The sequence below is a fragment of the Mastigoproctus giganteus genome, chromosome 2 (genome assembly GCF_048544385.1).
Source record: "Mastigoproctus giganteus isolate SK-2022 chromosome 2, ASM4854438v1, whole genome shotgun sequence".
Classification (NCBI taxonomy): Eukaryota; Metazoa; Arthropoda; class Arachnida; order Uropygi; family Thelyphonidae; genus Mastigoproctus; species Mastigoproctus giganteus.
In genome coordinates, this window is record NC_143576.1 from 23,538,793 (window position 1) to 23,559,227 (window position 20,435).

A 20,435-nucleotide genomic window follows, 5' to 3' on the forward strand; every position below is an offset into this window, starting at 1 on the left:
ATCATTTACTGGGATTTCAGGAAAGCTTTTGATACTGTTGGACACTATTATTATTATTAATATCCATATGATGCAAGGAAGCCTGAGGCTTATGCTGAACCAGGAAAAAAAAAGTTCCCAAGTAACCCTGAGAGAGAGAGAAAGTCAAAAGTAGAAGGGAATCACCAAGAAAGAGAAGAATGATGATGATATCCAGCTCAGGACCCTGGGTGTGCCAAGCCCATACTCACCAGATGTGAGCACATGGAAGACTACTGTACAAATTGGAGCAGTGTGGCATTATTAAGGGCAAAAAGTTGCTGCTATGGATGAAGGGATGGATGAGTGGAAGAAAAGAGAGAGTGGTAATCAATGGACACTGTTCTTCGTGAACTAATGTTATTAGTGGAGTCCACCAGTGTTCGGTGTTGGGCCCATCGTTGTTTTGTATATTTATCAATGATACTGATGAAGGTATATCGTGCGTAATGTCTAAGTTTCATACGATACGAAGATTGGCAGGGTTATTAATGATATTATGCTACTGCAACAGGGTCTAGAAAAGTTGGACAGATGGACTGAGAAGTGGCAACTGAAGTTTAACATTGACAAATGCAAAGTACTGCACATGGGTAGCAGCAACCCCAGAGTGATGTAACAACTGTGCGGTTCAACACTTAGGGTAGTGGAAAAATGAAAAACACTTGGGGGTAATTGTGCAGTTAGATATGAAGTTTTCTGAACAGTGCAGACACACTGCCAGAGCAGCTCATGTGGTCTTGTAAATTATATATAGGAATTTTGCTAGCGGAGATAAGGAGGTGATTATCACTTTATATAAGGAAATGGTCATTCGACACCTTGAGTACTGCATACAGGTCTGGAGGCCTCATTTCAGAAAGGATGTTGAACTGCTGGAACGAATACAGAGAAGAGCAACGAGATTGGTGAGAGGAATAAAGCGTTGCTTGTACCAAGAAAGGCTTAGTTCTGCAAATTGCAGCGTCTGGAGACTACTCACCACGAGGTGATCTGATTGAGGTGTATAAGGCTTTGAACGGTTTGAGCAAGCTCAGTGGGATTCTTCCTCTTGCTGAGATTACGCACCTGAGGGGGACATTAATTCAGCTTGAATAAAGACAGTCGTAGAATAGATATGCTGAAATTTGCCTTTAGTCAGTGGATGATTGATTGCTGGAACAAACTTCCATTTGTCGTTGTGGAAGTCGATAGCTTAAATAAATTGAAAGAAGAACTGGAAAACATTTGGAGCGAATGGACGGGTGAAATGGGAAAGTTTTTTTTTTTTTTTTTTTTTTTTTGCCTACGCTGTATAAGCTTGCTTTCTTGCATCAGATACCTCTACTAATGCTAATTAAAAAAAATTTTCCTTGAAAATTCGTGTTAATCATATATTCACTGTGCAAATCTAACCCCCCCCCCTCCCTTTTTTCAGTTATATTTTTCATCTTGCGTAGTAGAGTATTACAATGAAATGCGCATTAAGAACCACTGTTTCCTTTTAAATTCAATCGTTTTTGCTCTTTCTTTTAAAAGTTACATAGGGACATTTTAGTACACTAAAGGAAGTGGTAAGCGTATACAGTACTCTGTTACGTAGGTGAAGAAACCAAAACTCACAAACATATGTGAGGACGTGACATCGGTCATATCGATGCTATATGTATACATAGCCGACTTTGATTATGCAACCAAGCCATTCCTTGTTGCCTGTTTAATACCGCACTACATATTGGTCTCTCTGTAAACAGTAGCTCAATATGGAAGCGCATTTGTTATAAGAAATTCACAATCTCGAAAGTTTACTTTTCAAGATTGTCAATTTTGGGAAGTGGAAAAGTAAACCTTAAAATAGGTTTCATGCTAAAATTGGGCTAAATGCAACAACAGTAAACTGCTCTCGATTGTAAGGGGTTTATTACGGTTTGCGGGTCTAAGTCGAATAACAAAATGAAATACGTGGAATCCAAGTGTTATTTTGTATGCATTTCGTAATGTTACTTTGGACAAGAATTTCTTGAGTTTTTCAAGAATTTCTTGCGTATGGTGTTCGCTACTTAGAAGTTTTATTGCTATGAAGAGTGACATTTCGCAATAAAACTATTGACAACAGCAGCTAGGAAACTGGTTTTTTTTTTACATGTACCCAGACTAAAATAAAATTTTTCTATGTGCCATTTGGCTGTAAAATAATTTTCAACATCCTTCTTCACCGCAAAGACTGTACTATAAAATTAACTATTCTGCTGAAATCTAGACATTAAAGAAAATAATTCTTCGAAGAGCTTTTCATATTGAGGAAGTGGAAAATCGGTATTATACGGAACGGTGGAAATTTATTCCTTTCAGGGCCGTTTTTACCACTAGGCAAACCTAGACAGCTGTCTTGGGCCCCATCTTTTTAGGGGCCCGGCACTCCCCGGAGTGAAATAATTTTTATGAAAATGTTTTTATGTTTGATAGTAAAAACGAATTCTATCTGTTACATATTTTTATATTATTTTCTAACAATAATTTACATTTTTTTTAAATAAAAGTAATATTTTATTTATGCATCGTTCAGTGAAAGCTCATCGCTAGATTTCAGATGAGCTGACTCTCAGCGCTTAGGTCGACTGCACGTGGCCAAAAAAAAAAATCGATTCTATTATTCCAGATTATCCGTGTAACCTTTAATTAAATGTCAATATAAAACTTTTAAGAATAGGGCCCGAGTTCACCAATTTGCCTAGTGGTCCGTACATGTATAAAATCGGCACTGATTCCTTTCAGTGCAATTAATAGAGAAATAGAACTAGACTGAACAAACGTCGCAGTGGTTAACTGCTTAAGTTTTATATATATATTTTTTTCTTTAATTGTAACATTCACGTTATTAGCGATACCCTTGCTGAGGACTGCAGTAGCAATTTGTAGTTGTCACAGACTAATCAGATGAGTAGAGTAGACGTAGCCAAGCGTGAGAGTGCAGCAGCAGTGTGACTGTTAAATAGGTTAAACATATTAATTGAAATAAGAGAGAGAGAGAGAGAGAAAATTAATTATCTTAAAATTATCTGATTTTATTTTCATAATACTTTGCATCCATTTTTTTTCTTTTCCTTCATTTTCTTCTTTTTTTTTCCCCCTCTCAAAACATGCACCACGAGTGGATGTTTTTTTTTTTTGTTTGTTTGTTTGTTGTTGTTTCTCCGGAATGGGCCCCCAGAGGATCCTGGTCCATCTGCGGGCAACACCAGGTAGGTCAGAGTCTCTTTTGAGACGGGCACGTGATATACTGGGACTGGCCCACCTTTCCGTGGTGTGGACGAGCACCCAGAATCATCTGTCCAGGTGACTGATGCTTCTGGGTAGCCAAGAGGCCACAACAGAACACACACAAACCTACACCAACACACTTCTGGCCCTTTACAGTTGATTCTGTTCTTCACAGAGACACGAGGCAGAGCTGAACAGATGTTCCGGTTGCCGCCCTTTACATATACACATTTATTAATTGTAAACTTTTCTGATCCGGTAGCTGTACCAAAGAAACAGAACATTTTAAATTTATTAAATTACTAATATGTAGCTCTTCATGCTTTTAATTGAGAAGCATATGCAGGCATATTCGGTAGGCAACCAATATGCCAGTGAATGTATTCATTAAACTTTAGGCCGAGTGGTCAGGAACGAGAGTGCAGTAGCACACGCTCTTTGAGTGGACCAGGGCTTAACCCTGTAAATCGTCTTTGAGTGGACCAGTAAATCGTCTATACAAACGATTAAAGTTTGTATAGACGATTTACTGTAAACTCCACTGACCTGGTGGTCGTGCCAGAATATAAACAAGAACATTATATATATATATATATTTGCTTTATGATAAGTATTGGGACTTTTTAAGTCCACTTTTGTTTCTTTTAGGATCCAGAAGCAAGCTGGGATACCAATGACAATGACGAAGATCCCTTCCCTAATTATGATGAATTCGACTCAAATAAGTATGTATAGTGTGATTGAAAGAGTACTATTTAAATAGAAACTAATGTGACTTGGCAATTATTTTCTTTGGTTGAAAACGTAAATGTGCACAACTTTAACCCCAGGGGCTCACATCTGGTGAGTATGGGCTTGGCACACCCAGGTCCTGAGCTGTATATCGTCATTCTTCTCTTTCTTGGTGATTTCGTTCTACTTCTGAGTCTCTCTCTCTCCCTGGGTAACTCAGGAATTTTTTGGCTGGTGCAGCAAAAGCCTCAGGCTTCACTGCACCTTATAGCTATTGATAATAATAACTTAAACCCTGATTTGCGAGAATAAAGTTTACTCTCTAATGTAAGCGAATCAGCAGGCAAAAAAAAAAAAAAAAACCCTCTTTAGTACCAGATGGGCGAGCATAATCATATCACGAACTTGGACTCCGCTTGTGTAATTCAATTATTTTATATAACTTTATCATTTGTCTCTGTTCCAATAAGAATTTATAGTAAATCTGAAAGTAGTTTGTTAATTGCTCAAATCAATATTCTAGCAATGGCAGTTGAAGCTTTGGAAAAAAGAGAAGATTAGAACAGTTAATTTCTAGTAAGAAAATCGGAAATATATATATAAGAATAGAATTATGTGAGCGTGAGCTATGTAATTTAAATCCCTGTTTAATTATTATCTTCACTGAATGCAAAATCGCCGGCTAGTCTTTCTCCAATTTGGATCCTCACACGCATCAAATTTCCACATATCTGAGCACGGCATCATGGGAACTCTTGAACTCCTTTTAAACTCGGTTTCTACTCATCTTCAGCTAACTGACGATGAATGTTTTCGAAAGGCTATCGTTTAGACTCTTGACTTTTTACGTTCCAACGTTTACGATTTTAGTTTCCCGTTTATATAGTAATTTTATAGATGACACCCGGAGAAATAGGTGGTGCACTTCTTCTTCCTCCAGCTTAATCTTAATTAAATCACTAATGTATCTTAATCTTTCTACTTTTAATTAATTTGGGCTTTTTAATATCTTCACCTTCAAAAACTTTAATGCAATTAACACGGATAAATGAGGTAAGTACCGGAAAAATAAGCTTTTGCTAGAATATTGATTTGTTTCTGTTCCTTATATTCCCTCCACCGAGCTCAGGGCTCTGACGCAGCTGCACCGCAGGCTGCTAAACGAAAGTTTCTCCAGTGGAACAAGAATCTCATCTCTACTTCGAAAACAACTGTTCTTTTCCTACAGAAATCGCGACTTCTGAAAGCATAATTTTCAACTATTTTTCTGTTGTATACGCCTCGTTACATGCAAACATCGAAATTTGTTTTCCGGTCGGATAATATTCGATACACTGCTTGTTACGTTTTATTATATGTATTTTACCACGATCGATTTTAATTAGTTCTAAATAAACCTTTCGATTAACATCCAGGCCTCTTTCATTTCAGCCATGGAACTAGATGTGCAGGAGAGGTATCTATGACAGCAGATAATGGAAAATGTGGTGTTGGCGTAGCCTACAATGCAAGAATCGGAGGTAAATATAACTTAGTGATAGACTATCATCTTTTGTCAGAAACCTAACCTCTAAATTAATATTCGATTAATTACAAATGATAATTGGTTTACTTTATATTAATTTATAATAATACTTAATAGTGAAATTAATAAATATGAATGTTGTACATATTTTTGTTTATTTCTGTTAAGAATGATTTGTCGTGTGCAGCACCAGTATTGGTGCTGCACACAACAAAGGGTTCACATCTGGTGAGTATGGGCTTGGCACACCCAGGGTCCTAAGCTGGATAATATCATTCTTCTCTTTCTTGGTAATTCCCTTCTACTTACTTTTGACTCTCTCTCTCTCTTAAGGTAACTCGGGTTTGTTTGTTTTTTTTTTTTTTTTTTTTTTTTTTGGCTGGTGCAGCATAAGCCTCTGGCTTCCTTGCACCATACAGCATAAATTTTATTTAAACGTATTTCGCTGTTAATATTGAGTGTGACTACGCCTCACGAAAATGTTTCATTTCTTTTCGCTTTCGATTTATCGTCTCATCTCTTTTCAGATCGTGATGCGATTATATTAGTGGTAATGCAGTTAGTTCACACTTATCTCTGGTTATCGTCTAGGCATTCGTATGCTGGACGGAGACGTAGATGACTCAGTGGAATCTGTTTCTATTGCTCACAACGTGGACCATATAGATGTATTTAGTGCCTCTTGGGGCCCCAATGACGACGGTATGACTGTTGATGGACCCAAAAGACTGGCAGTTGAAGCTTTAGAAAAAGGAGTGTTTCAGGTTAGAAGAACAGTTAATTTCTTTTAAGAGAATCGGAAATATATCTATTCGTTTATAATTAAATTATGCGAGTGTGAGCGCTATGTAATTTAAATCCCAGTTTAATTATTTTCATTATATACAGTATTTACTTTTTTACCGAATTTTTTTGGAATTCGCTAAATAGAATTTTATTCTCTACCGAATTTTTTAATTTCTTCGTTTTATGGAAACGAAAATTTTCTTATAACGACTGCATTACGAGACTTAACTGGGTGCATCGTTCGCACCCATGGCCTTCAAGCAAGCAAGCAATAGTGCGTGCTGTTGCTAAGCCAGAATTAAAAGATAAAGAGAATACCATTTGCAACTAAGTGGGACCCGTAAAACCTATCCGACTACCTGGCCCACATACCGACAAGTCGAGCTAGTCAACTACTTTCTGTATATCCATAGCCAGACCAAGGCTCTGGTCAACCTTCTATTGTAAACACCCTGTTAGAGATTTAGAAGACAGTAGTTTCCTTTATCCGGATAAGCGGTCATCTGTTGTTTCGTGGAAGTGAAATGGCACCGTTTCAAAGCTATTGGCCTATCATCGAGCACAATATGAGATACAGAGGAAATTATGCCTCCCACACTACTATCGTAGACTTTTCTTAAGAGTTATATATGGTGTATCCACACCGATATTATACAGATATAAAACTCTTACTCTTAACATATGACTTGATGCATTTAGTTATTTAAAATTATTTCACTTCGTACTTTTGTTGCTGACAAATTAATAAATTCATTCTGAATTTCTGGAGATAAATATATTGGCATGGAAAACAATATATTGTTTTCCATGCCAATATATAACCATTCCCTCTCTTTTTTTTTTCAATACCTTCATTTTTGTATTTCCACGAATTATTGAAACATCAGTCATTGTGACAGGATACGTATTTAAGACTATATGTTCGGGACCGTGTTGCACCATAAGAGATCTGTTTTTGTGGGTATTAAAGTTCCATGTGGTCGGATCATTAAAATTCAGACTTACATGTTCCATGTTAATATTATTGCAGCCATCATTTTCTTCTGCCAACTGTTGTTGGTTATTGTCCACACTTTCTAATTCTTTTAAAAGAACTTCAACTGTTTGAGCTTTTTCTTGGACTTCCATTTCAGTGGCATCATCATTTATTACATCTTCATTCCAATCATGTTCGTTTTCTTTGTCACTTTCAGGTTTGGAGTGGCTTATTGTAATCCAGTTTTGTAAACTAGCAGAATGTTTTTTTTCTAATTTCCTCTTTATGCAGTCTTTCCATGCGGTACTGATGTCGACTTTTTTTCTTTGATGGCATGTCTAAAATTAATATGGCCTTTATTGTTTTATTTAAATTATAAATCACAATATTCACGATTATCTGTTTATGCAGCAATCACAAAAACACTATAACTTATTCAGTTTGTACACAATGCGTGAATTGCGAACTACTATGCATTCAAGCATGCGCTGATGAAACGATCGCCTGATTGGTCCCTTCAAAGTTACATTCTGGACAGCAAATAGATCTATGATGCTATGCAGTATGTACTCATATGTAAGGATGCATGCAGACTTGAATGATCGTGTGAAAATTAATTTTCACCCTACCTGTGCTGTCATCTTGATTCAACATAATCGAGGGGCGCCATTTCGTCAGCTGGCCTCGGGTGTCGAAATAGCTTGGCACTGTAGTGATGTGACCTGTCAGTGGCACCTGCCCCAATGCCAAGGTGCTCCTACGCCACTGATTATACTTCGTGTATGTATTGTGGAATTATGCTAAATGTATGGCACACAGTTATTGCCAAATTAAATTAATAAGCAATAAGTGTGTTTATGTCTAACGGTACACTGTTGACGCCAGAGATTTAAGTGTGGGTTTTGGGAGGTGTAGTGTTGTGTACTGTTGGCCATTTAGCAGTTGGGCCCCTAATGGGACCTGCCGCTGCTCACACTTTGCAGCCATGCTGCCATCCGATGCACAGGAGTTCAAAGGTGTTTGCAGCAGAGTTGCAAGAGTCGTAGTTGAGTTAAGTCTAGTGAAGTCACAGTTCTCAGGACAGTTAGCTGCTTTCCAGAGGGTAAAAATGTCCGGTTGATTTTAGGTCTCGTGTGGGAGCAGGTCCCATCCAAGGTCATCCGATGCAGTGGAGTTTTTTTGTCTTAGTCTTCCATCTTGTGAATATATGTTCATTGAAGTGAGTTTTGCAGGGGCCCAGTCGTTGGTAGGTCATTGGTGCCAGTTTGTTGCTGGATCTCTGGGATGGTGAAGAGGTAGTTTTTTCTGTGGCGATGTGGTCAGAGGCCTGCGTAACAGTTCAAGATGGGTGGTTGGTATGCTGTTGTTGTTTGGAGAGAAATTTTCATGATGGTTGCAGTGGAGGTGCCGGTGGTGTCCTGCAACTCACGAAGTGCTCCTGTGCAAAGTAGGTAAGTGCTTTATAGTGGTCTTCGGATTCTAGCACTGGGCAGGGCCGATTTTGGGCTGTTAGCTGCCTGTGTGCTAGAGATATTTGGCCGCCCCTATTAATGCAGATTGGTAGTAATGAATTTTTTGCTGTGAAAATGTTGAAACGGTCCACAAGAGAATTGATTGTTGGGTGAACAATTATTAATTGTTCACCCAACGTTATTAATTTAAATTAATAACGATCGTGCGCATTTCTCTCTTTATTTAAACTTCCTTTCGGTTCCGTCAACATTTAAAACAATGATGCAAGTATCGCTTTAAGATTAACGGTACAGAAATAAAGGCTCATTCACAATGAAAATTAAACATAACATAAGCATAAAACCTTGTACCTGTTATTTAATGAAACCATTCACAATCAATTACCTAAGTGTAACCTTAAACTTAACTATAAGATGTTAACATGAAAGTTTGCAAACTCCATACTTTTATGCTTTTGTTTACATGGTTTAAAACAAGACACAATCGTGGAGATTATGGAAGTCCCATTGAATCCTTCTCTGGTTCAACGGATGAACCCACCATCTCCTGTGCTTTCACTTCTAATTTTTCTGATGCAAAACACCTAACATGTATGCTTCGGTGTTATTTATAACCATAAACCACATCTATATCATCTGTCATCATGCAAACATCAATTTTTTGAAGTATAAAAGAAAAGCATGTTGTGTTTCCATGGTTACCAAATATGTTTAGAGTTATGTTTATGTTCCCATTGTGAATGTTGGTATGACTTCTTAATATTACAGTAACATTTGTTACACTATTTTTATGTTTAATTTTCCTTGTGAATGGCCTTTAGAGAATACAATATTATTTATTAACAATGCCACATTCGCTATTTCATCGCCGACCACTATATTAAAATAATATTAAATTGCATTTTAATTTTATTCTTTAAAGTGCACTATCGGCCGCCCTAGGGATCTGGCTGCCTGCGTGCATGTACGCACTGCACACCTACCAGAACTGGCCATGGCACTAGGTGGTCCTGATTTTTGAGCGAGAAGTGAGTGTAATGAGGATGCAGCAGAGGTCCTCATATAACGGTGTGTTACATAACATGGCTCCATGTCTCATTATCCCTACAACTACAGGCCAGGGAGTCCACGATGCGGAAAGAAGACAGCTTTGCATTGAAGGAGGCATGCTCTGCGAGTAGGAAGGTGATGAACAAGCCAAGTTATAGCTATTGTGGTTGCCTCATGTATACTAATCTTGTTGGGAATGAAATTTTTCTCGTTATAGCTCCTTTGGTGGAGTCTGCCCATCTTGCCTGCCATGCTTCTTGTAGGTGGGCTGTGAGCCGTTGCTCACAACCCACCTACAACAAGCATGGCAGGCTCACAGCCCACCTACAACCTGAACCTAATAATAGCAAAAGCACTCACTCCATGCTTTTGCTATTATTAGGTTCAGTCGTGAATCCTATGCAGGTTTTAGATGTTCCTTTTGATAAGAAGTAGAGTAAACCACAGTGAATGATTTTCAGGTCTAGGGGGAGGAGCCCACCAGAACCTGGAGCACATGCATGCTCACTGTACAGCATGCTTTCAAGATTGTAATTAATAAGCAGTAGTGAACCGATAAATTCTGCCCCCCCCTCAGATTGCCTAACGGCCCACGTGATCTTTAACAACCATACTAAATCCATCACGCACCCTTGGGGAGGGCAGCAGAATTGGCCATATAGTTTTACCACTGTTAATAAGGCCTAAAATCCATACTTCAGGAGTAGGCCTTTATTACTAAATTAAAGATATGAGTAAATATTATGGGCCAATTTAAAAAATATATATATATTCAATTTAAAATGATATACTGGATATTGACTAGGTGGATGGGGGGGAGATAAGAATTAGAGTTGTTAAAGTCAGTTTTGCACAATTTGGTGACATTCTGTATGCCATGTCAGAACAGTAGTTCACAGCTTATACATCTCTTCATCTGGAACATATACTACAGATTTCTTAGCTGCTTAAGGTGAAAGCAAAGTGGTATGAGAGAAGATCTACACTGAAAATATTGTCAAGAGATTTTATAAAGTAATACATTCTATCGAAATATGTTTCTAATAAGTAAACTAGAGGTGAAGCACTTTATGTAAAGGCATTCCCAGTGGCGTAGCCAGGATTTTTTGTCAAGCAGGTTCATTCACCAAAAGAGGCCCCAATCGTCTAATGCTAAAAAGCACTACAAAAGCAGATTTCGGCATTAGGGGTACAATGTACCTGGCTACGCCACTGGGCATTCTTAATTCTTGATTAAAATATAATTTTGTTGAAAGGTATTTGATATATGCTGGTAAATGTTAGGAGCTAGTATTATAAGTTTACCAGTGGTCTTACTCGTCAATTCACTTGGTTAGCTCATCTTGTTTGCTTCATTTTCTTTAGCACTCACTCTCTAGATTGGCTTTATATGTTCCTCTCTTAATTTAGTGAATGCCTATAACGAGTGTGTTATAGGCATTCAGTTTTGTGTATGAAAGGAGAGTGAAGTAAAAACAAGATTACTTCTTTGCCTATCAGAAATATGTATAACCGTTTTGCCACCAACACCAAATTTTCTATACATGTACTCTGTTTGTCTTTCACTGCTGGCACCATTTTGGGGCAGCCTTCATCATATCATAGTCAAACTGGAATCAACCACTTTTCAGTTTTCCCAAGTCATGGAATTTGGGAAGGTGATAAGTACTGATGTATAGAGGATGAATATACTGCCCTATGGTTTTGCAGTCAGTATTTTAATTTTCCAGTGTGGAGACAACTGTAAAGTTTGTCAACACTGGTACAGGAGGACCCATGACTGATGTTGATAGCATTATGACATGCATGTATGCAGTATCATTGTTATTGCTATTATAACTCTAAGCTTATATTACACATCGTTATTCCCCATCCTAGCAACCCGTAATTTAATTAACAAGCACTTAATATCTCATTTTCATTTAACTTGTGTATTTAATAGTTTGTTATATAAAAACAAGTAGTTCTCTTCATATAGGGCCGAGGAGGAAAGGGAGTAATCTATGTATGGGCTTCGGGTAATGGTGGTTATAAAGGAGATAACTGCAATTGTGATGGCTACACCAATTCTATCTATACCCTGTCTGTAGGCAGTGCGAGTCAACAGGGACAATTTCCTTGGTATGGCGAGCGATGTGCTTCTACAATGGCAAGTGCTTACTCCAGTGGTGCCTACACAGACCAGAAAATTGTAAGTATGAAACCGATATTAATCGAAATCATCAATAGATTTGGAATGTCAAATTAATGTGTTTATGAAATATTAGAAGCAGGGAAAATAAAAGCCCATTCTTCTACAAATTTGAAGTGTGGCAATAAAGAGTACAAAGCGAAGGAGCTCAAAAAATTATTTTATTCAAAGTAATCACCACCAATTACACTTGTTATAAAAGTTTCAGCGAAGACTTCCAAATAGATGATTCAGTTCGGTGGTTATGTTTTTCTTTATGCCCTCACTATCCTGAAATCTCTTTCCATAACATAACCTTGGAAAAGAGGAAGAAATCTGCTGGTGCTAGATCAGGAGAGTAGGCTCAATGGTTTGCTTTTTTTTTTTTTTAACAGTCAACCCCTGAATGGCATACAAGTTGGGATACAAAGAGGAGAGTTACAATAGCAATATTTATTTACACAAATGCAAAGAAGTTAAAATATAAACTGAATTGGATAACTGGGACTTTATACAGAATAACTATAACTAAGATCACTAAATGCAGTACTGAGCAGTTATACAGAGTGAACATCACTGCTTCCTTGGATTAAGTGAGGTTACACAATTCGTTTGTTCTTGCTAGGCATCCCCACAAGAGTTTGGGCATAGCTCAAGTAAGGATACAAGTTATCCTGGATTGCTTTTTTGTATGCCTTATTTTTGGTATTTTGTAAGGGTCAAGTCCATTAAAATATTTAATAGTGTTCACTGGAAATATACTGTTCCAGCAGGCTTTTACTTTTTTTTTGTTTTTTGTCTTTAAGGGAAAATGAAGATTCTGTGATGAACTCTGGGACTTGTAACAATTTCATATATGTTAGGAACATCAACTCTTATAGTCAGTAATTTCGATAGTGATGGTATTTTTTTCCTAGGACAAGGAGTTTCCAAGGTGTCATGTCATTCAGGATATAGTGAATGCATCCCTCCTAGGGAGTCTAGCCATCTTAAGAACCAATATTCAATGCCAAATATCTTTTCCTTGTGGCAAGCTGGTGTAGAGCTGTAGAATGGCATGTTTCATCAGAAATGTTTTTGCAACAAGTGCGTAATTGGCAGGGGCATTATTGTGCAACAAGAAGCAGTTGCCTTTCTTGTGAAATTGCAACCACAGGAAGTGTTTTTGATGCACCTGTACATAGGATGCAGCATTAACTCCCTCCCCTTCAAGTACAAATTCCTTGTGAATCACCGTCTTGATCCTGGTCTTGTCTTCTATAAACGAAACTTTTTGGGACTTGGTGATGATTTTGAAGTCCACTGCAAGGTCTGAAGCCTTATCTCTGGGTTGTATTGAAATACCCAACTTTTATTTATTTCTTTTTTGGCTGATGCTGCATAAGCTCATACACTTGCTTTCTTGCATCACATGCTACTATTACTACTACTAGTGAGGTATTTCATCAGGTGCCTCCGTAGCCAGGTGGGCAGGAACAGCAGTGCGTAGCACATGCTTCCTGATTAGACCAGGGTTTTTGAGCCCTTGACCACCAAATATGGAGGATGCAGAAGGTCAGGGAATGACAACCACATATCCCCAGCCCGGGTGAGGGTTGGCATCAGAAAGGGCATCCAGCCGTAAAAATTTCATGCCAAAACAGTAAAAACGCTGACCTCATATATATAATGGGGAAAAGGCAAGGATAAAAAAAAAAAAAAAAGTGAGATATCTCATCAGTGACGTCAAGAAAATTAGGATGGTCTTGACATGATGACACTCTTTGTTTTCTTCCTCATTTCAAGAGATTTACAGCACCCACTTCTTGGGTCTTCGCAAACATTGGCGGATATTGTTGGGATAGAGACGTGGTGTAACACAAATATAAGGAATGCAGAACTGGAATTTGGGGAGTACAATGTGTACAGAAAGGATAGACAGGATAGGAAGGGAGTGTTATGCTGTTAATTAAGAAAAACATAAAATCAAAAGAAGTGCATCCAGTTGATATAGATGAACAGTGCACTGTTGAGTCAGTTTGGTGTGACATAAGCACTACGAAAGCAAAAATAAGAGGACGAGTGTGTTATAGGCCTAATGACTCGAATGAGTACAATGAACAATTGTACAGAGAAATAGAGTGGGCTAGTAAATCAGAATGTCTTATAATGGGGGATTTTAACTTCCCAGATATTGACTGGAACTTGTGGGTTGATCACTCACATACCAGTAAGACTTTTTTGGATTTATTGGATGATTGTTTTCTGCAGCAGCATGTTCGAGAGGCAACCAGAGAGGGTAATACTCTTGATCTGGTTATCAGCAATGATCATTCGTGTATTAAGAATTTGCAGATAAAGGAATCACTAGATGGGAGTGATCACAGTGTACTGATGTGGGATTTACTTAAAGATATAATTACCATCAGAGGTAAAGGAAAGGGTTTTTGCTTCCGTAAAGGTGAGTACAGTGGTCCCAGACAGTTTTAAATTCTGTACAGTGGGATCAACTGACGATGTTACCAACAGTAAATTCTAAGTGGGAAGCATTCAAGGAATTAATTGTGGATGCTACTAAAAGTTTCATACTTATTAAGAAATATTGTTTAAGATTTAGGCCTAAATGGTTATCAAATGAACTAATGAGACTCGTGATAGAGAAGAAAAATGCATGGGATGCATATAAATTATCAAGCGACTCAGAAGCCTATGGCAGATATAAGCTAGTCTGTAATCAGGTCACAAAGGAGGGTAGGCAGGCAAAGGCAGATTACGAGAAATCTTTGGCAAAAGATGCTAAGAAAGACAGCAAGGATTTCTTTACTTATATAAAAGCTAAAAAGAAGGGAATGAATCTGATTGGTCCACTTGATATCGATGGTTCGACTGTTGATGATCCTGCTCAGATAGAAAACAAACTGAATGAGTATTTTGCATCTACATTCACACATGAGGAGTTATTAAGATTTCAAAATGCCAGGAGGTTATCAAATTGTAGCAGGGTGCTTAATGATTTTGTAATAACTGAGAGCAAAGTGGAGGAGAAATTGTTGAAGTTAAACATAAGAAAGGCACCTGGGGTGGATGGGATCTATCCAGTTATATTAAAGGAGACGGCAAAGCAACTAAGCAAACCCTTAGCCATAATTATGAGAGCATCCTTGGACTCAGGGGAGGTTCCCACTGACTGGAGACGTGCAAATGTATCCTGCAATAGAAGTTGCACATTTTCTAAGTTTAATGCAAAATTTGGTATTTCTTCATTGCTCCACTGCAAAATCATGACATGGAATATTAATTCTACTAATGAAACTGGTTGTTATTTGCAACCTCTCAGCCTACTGCACAATCTCTGTACCACAACATACCACTTCTGTTTATTTTCAAACTCACTGAAAATGACTGCAACAGCAGCAGTCCAGGAACTTTATTGCCATACCTCATATATACTAAATGAACTACATTTTGTTTTTAAAATCTAATGATCTAGTTTCTGTTATACCAAATACTCTGCCCTACACATTAGTATCCGGACACCCATATCTACAAATCTTTATTTGTAGTATCTACAAATACTTTATACCAAATATGGACACCCATATCTAGAAATAAAGATTTGTAGATATGAGTGTCTGGATACTAATGTGTACTGAAACCTTTACGACAGCCTCTATTTTCCATGGAACACTCTCCAGTAGCTTTTGTAAATGTTTTGCAATATTTTCTGCCATTAAGAGCACTAACTAGTTGAGGTATGTTTTTTGGCAGTCTCTCCTTTCATGCACACAATGATCCAATTCATCCCAGAGGTTCTCTATAGGATTAAGATCAGGGCTCTGGGTTTGATCCCCCAAAGCCTAGAGCCAACCCTCATTTGAAAACTGTTACACCAATGGCATAGCTTACAAGTTTGAGCCCCTGCCATAAAATGAAAATCTTTGTCCCTCCCCATTCAATTGCCAGGCTACCGCATCTTGTGCATGATTTCCATTGAAAATAATGAGCTCCCCAAAACTACTCAACTATACAGTGAAGCTAGCATCACATTCTCATGTGGTTTTCATGATGGAAGATGATCTCAGGTTGGGCTGTTCTTCCATTGCACACTTGGATGAAAATATTGACAGGGCTCGAGAACTTTTGGAACATGATTACCACGTAAAGATTTGGATGCTAACATATGAGTTGAACATAAGCAAAAATAGTTGTCACTGTCTTTGACTCAGGTTGTGAGAAAAAAATTGTATTCTAGATTATTTCTGCATTGCCTGATATCAGAACAAGAGTCTGTGATTTGTGCTGACCTTCTGCACACCCTTCCAGTCTTAAGCACAGCATTTCCACCGGAATTCTAAGTTTAAGCTTGGAAATCAACAGAGACCTTGCTTTTCGAATAGCCCCACACACAAAAAATTGCATGCTGTCATATTGGGTGATCTTGCTGGCCAAGGAATACCCTATACTCTCACAAATCCATACTATGGCAGTATGAGAAGTCATCCTGTCTTCTTGGAACCATGTGCCATCGTTAATTCTTTTGTCAAAAATGTCTTGATTATGTGGATGTAGCAGGCAGATGCCACAGCTGTCATCCTCAAAGAAGGTATTGGCACAGTGTCAAGGTTTGTGGTGCTGTAGATGGGGGGTTTTGTCCAGCCAATACTAAAACTCTTGCTTAGTAAATTCAGAGAGAAGAAAATGTGCTTCAGAGGCAAAATTATAAATTCTCTGCTCCCATTGCACACATCCTTCTGTCATATCAATGGCAAAATTGCTTACTATTTTAAGAATTTCATCAGTTTCGTAAATCATGAAATTACTGCAATGAGAATTTTGATATAAAAAAAAATGCAAAATATTTGTTTGTTTTATGACTTCAGGGAAAAGATAAGAGATACAGGCTTAATCTTCATTGTCTGAGTATGGAGTTAATCCTCTCCCCTGCTTGCAAAAATAACCAACGTATGTTTTCCTTCTCAATACTCTCATCAAATTCAAGAGATAGAATATTGAAATTAAAAAAGAACTGGTTACTTTATTGATCAATAAAGATTTTTAAAATAAAAAATTACTCAGAGATGTTTGCTTTTTTCGAAATTAATGTTCTCTACTGTAGATAGATAGAAATGATCAACTCTTCTAAAACAAAGAAAGATCATTTTCTACATACTAAAAATCTATATAAAGAATACCAAAAGTATTTTTATGTGTACAAATAGAATTTATTTTATAGCTATGAAAAAATTAAATTGATCTTGTTAAATATCATAAGATCTAAGGACAGATTCAACATTTTCCAATCATCACTCTATATATATCTACCCTAGTTTACAGTTTTATGGCAGTAGGAAAACTGCCATTCAGTGTCATTCTATTAATTAAAAATATTTTGCAAATTTTTAGAATGCAACTACAGTAGAATTCCTTCTATCCAAAACATAAAGAATTTTGATTTTATGTTTTGGATAGGAGGACTAAATATCTTTTGAATATGCAATTTTAAATGTAATCTGTCCACAGCATAAAATGTAAGCAGGAAAAAAAATTACAGTAACTTGTATTTATTATTTACTATACATGCTTAAAAAACTTTGGATTTGTTTTAATGTTTTGTTTAAACATATTAATTGGTGTGCTTTGGTCAATCTGGAAGGCATTACGTGCTTCAATAGCTGTTGGTTACTATGGTATATGTTCATCGCAGTAACCCTCTTCATTTATTGTCTGATTTTGATTATTATTTAATGATGAAACTATTCTGTCACCTATCAAATTGTAATAACATGGATAGCCTGCAACTTTGTTCAACCATATTTCTTTAGTCATATAAATTGGCTATTAAATAATAAAAAAAAAATCATGTAATGGTAAATTTGTAGCATCTTATCAGTGTGATGTGGATGAAATTTTTTATTTTTCGTTACATTCACAATGCTTTATATAGCATAATCATGATTTTATTGTATACAAGTAATAATTTTGTTTCTTATGATTAAATGTCTCTTTTTTTTTTTTTTTTTTAAGTGAAATTAGAGGGAAAAAACATTTCAGTTAATTGAAATTCTACACTATGTACTGAGTGGCCAGTTAATAAGATACATCCCCACACTCTACCCCACCAGAAACAGTTATGTGTCCATACCATGCTCTTCAGATACCAAAGTACAATGTGTGTGTGAAGAAACAAAAACAGAGATTTGACTGTTTTTTTTTTTTTTTTTTTTTTTACAAAACTTGTATGCTATCACTCCCACTCCCTATCCAATAAGTGCCACTGAATCTCCAAACAATGATATTAATGCCACATTTCTTTTTTTGATTTTAGACAATGGGGAGATGTGGCACATTCTGTATGGATGAGAATCAATTTCCACACTCCAGAGATAGTATTATCTCCACTGGAGAAGTTACACCATTAACCAGAGAATCATAATCCCCTTTCTTGAAGCCTTTTGTATACAGTTTGCATTATTATTGTTGTACCTGTGGTTGCTCTCTGGCTGACCTTGAACTTTCCTTCAAGATTATTCCCCTAATCTTCTTCAATATTCATCTTCCACTTTGATTCTGGGAGATTCAGATTGGGTGTTCAGACAATAAAAAAAAATATCCCAGGTATGCTGACTAATAACAGTATCAAGAAAACTGGCCATCATTGACCAATTGAAGAGATTGATATATGTAGAACAAGAAGTAGCTAATGGTATACAGAAATATGTGGTCAACAAAAAAATTCATTTTTGGTTTGAATAATATGTATCATCCACATTTTTAAGGGAAAGTTGCTGAGGTGATAGCTTTTACTGTCCCTACTTTCCAGGCACCTCTGTAGTCAGATGGACAGGAGCAGCAGTGCGTAGCACACACTTCTTGATTAGACCGGGGTTCAAGCCCATGACCACTGCATATCCCCAGAGCAATATGGCCTTAGTTGCTAATGCTCCTAAAAACTAAATAACAACAACCTACTTTCCAAGAATGGCCACTATTTAAGTGTATGCTTGATTTTTTTTTTTTTTTTTTTTGTAATTATTACTGATATATATGCAATTACCAATAGTTTACTTTATTTGGAAAGGAGAGATTACTTTAATCTCTTACTAAAGATTTGTTCTTTTAGTCAACTACAGACCTTCATAACAAATGCACAGGCCAGCATACAGGAACTTCAGCGGCAGCCCCTCTAGCAGCAGGAATTGTGGCATTGATACTGGAAGCTAAGTAAGTAATTACTGACAAGCGTTGCATAAAATATAAAACAAGTTTCATTTTACATTCTTAAAGAAATGTCTGTATATATTAATACAACTTAGTTGTACATTTGGTTCTCTCAAATTCCAATAAGCGAAAAGGTGGATACTCATGAATGCCAGGTGCATGTATATATTTCAACTCCTATATTACTTTAATTAGAGCAGCAAATAGTAATGAATTTTTTAGACATCTGTGAAGGTTGGGAGTTTTGACATTACTGATATATCAAAATCTTTATATTTTCGTCTTTGTTTTAAAAAGAGCATTATGGTGACCATAAACAAAAAAAAAAATTCTATTATATTTTTACAGCAAACAGTTTCTTTCATGTGCAACATACAATAAATATTTCAGATTATTTTACAGGCACCAGAGCTTGTTACTCATATAAATATAGTTTTAATATCAGTATTGGCAAATGATGCAAGAAAGCAAGCTTAAAGGGCATCAGCCAAAAAAATAATTTGTTCAAACTACTCGCTTTCTTAACAACAGATGGAAGTTTGTTCCAACAATGAACCACCCACTAGCTAATGGCAAACTTTTGCAACCATCCTTCCTCAATTTGAATTTATGTCCTCTCATGTGTGTAGTCAAGAAAAAGAATGCCATCAACACTGAGTTTATTCAATCCATTGAAGGACTTAAACATTTCAATCAGATCTCCTCGCAGGTGCCTGGTCTCCAGACACTGCAAATTTGCAAAACTGTAGCCCTTCTTGGCAAGATCACCTTTTTATTCCCTGTGATCCAGCAGATCTACATCCTTTCTAAAATGAGGCCTAACCATAGCCTTGTACCTAGGGATAATCACCTCCTTATCCCTGCTAGCAAAGTTCCTGTATATCACTGACAAAACCCCATGAGCTGTGCTGGTAATCTGTCTGCACAATTAACCTCGTCTTTTTCATTTTCCACTACTCTGAGTATGTTAACCTAGGATTACTGCAGTACTTTGCATTTGTCGAAGTTAAACTTCAACTGCCATTTCTCAGCCCACCAGCCTAATTTTTCTAGATCTTGTTGCAGTAGCTTACTATCATTAACCATCCTGCCAACCTTCATGGTTGGCAGAATCTTTAATAAATATTGAAAACACCAATGGGCTCAGTACTGAACCCTTGGGAACTCTATTAATAGCATTAGTTGAAGAAGAGCAGTGCCCATTGATAACCGCTCCCTGTTGTCTCCCACTGAACCATCCCTTTATCCATAGCAGTAACTTGCCCTTAA

General features: G+C 37.0%; 1 protein-coding gene across 1 annotated transcript in view; it reads left to right on the forward strand.

The window, feature by feature from the left end:
* Nucleotides 1–20,435, forward strand: part of LOC150089222 (neuroendocrine convertase 1-like) — a 130,273-nt gene that overhangs the window by 82,050 nt on the left and 27,788 nt on the right. The window contains exons 7-11 of the mRNA XM_090389914.1: nt 3,907–3,983; nt 5,422–5,510; nt 6,107–6,279; nt 11,778–11,990; nt 19,069–19,169. Coding sequence (XP_090246040.1) covers nt 3,907–3,983; nt 5,422–5,510; nt 6,107–6,279; nt 11,778–11,990; nt 19,069–19,169 — 653 coding nt within the window. The remainder of the gene's footprint in view (nt 1–3,906; nt 3,984–5,421; nt 5,511–6,106; nt 6,280–11,777; nt 11,991–19,068; nt 19,170–20,435) is intronic.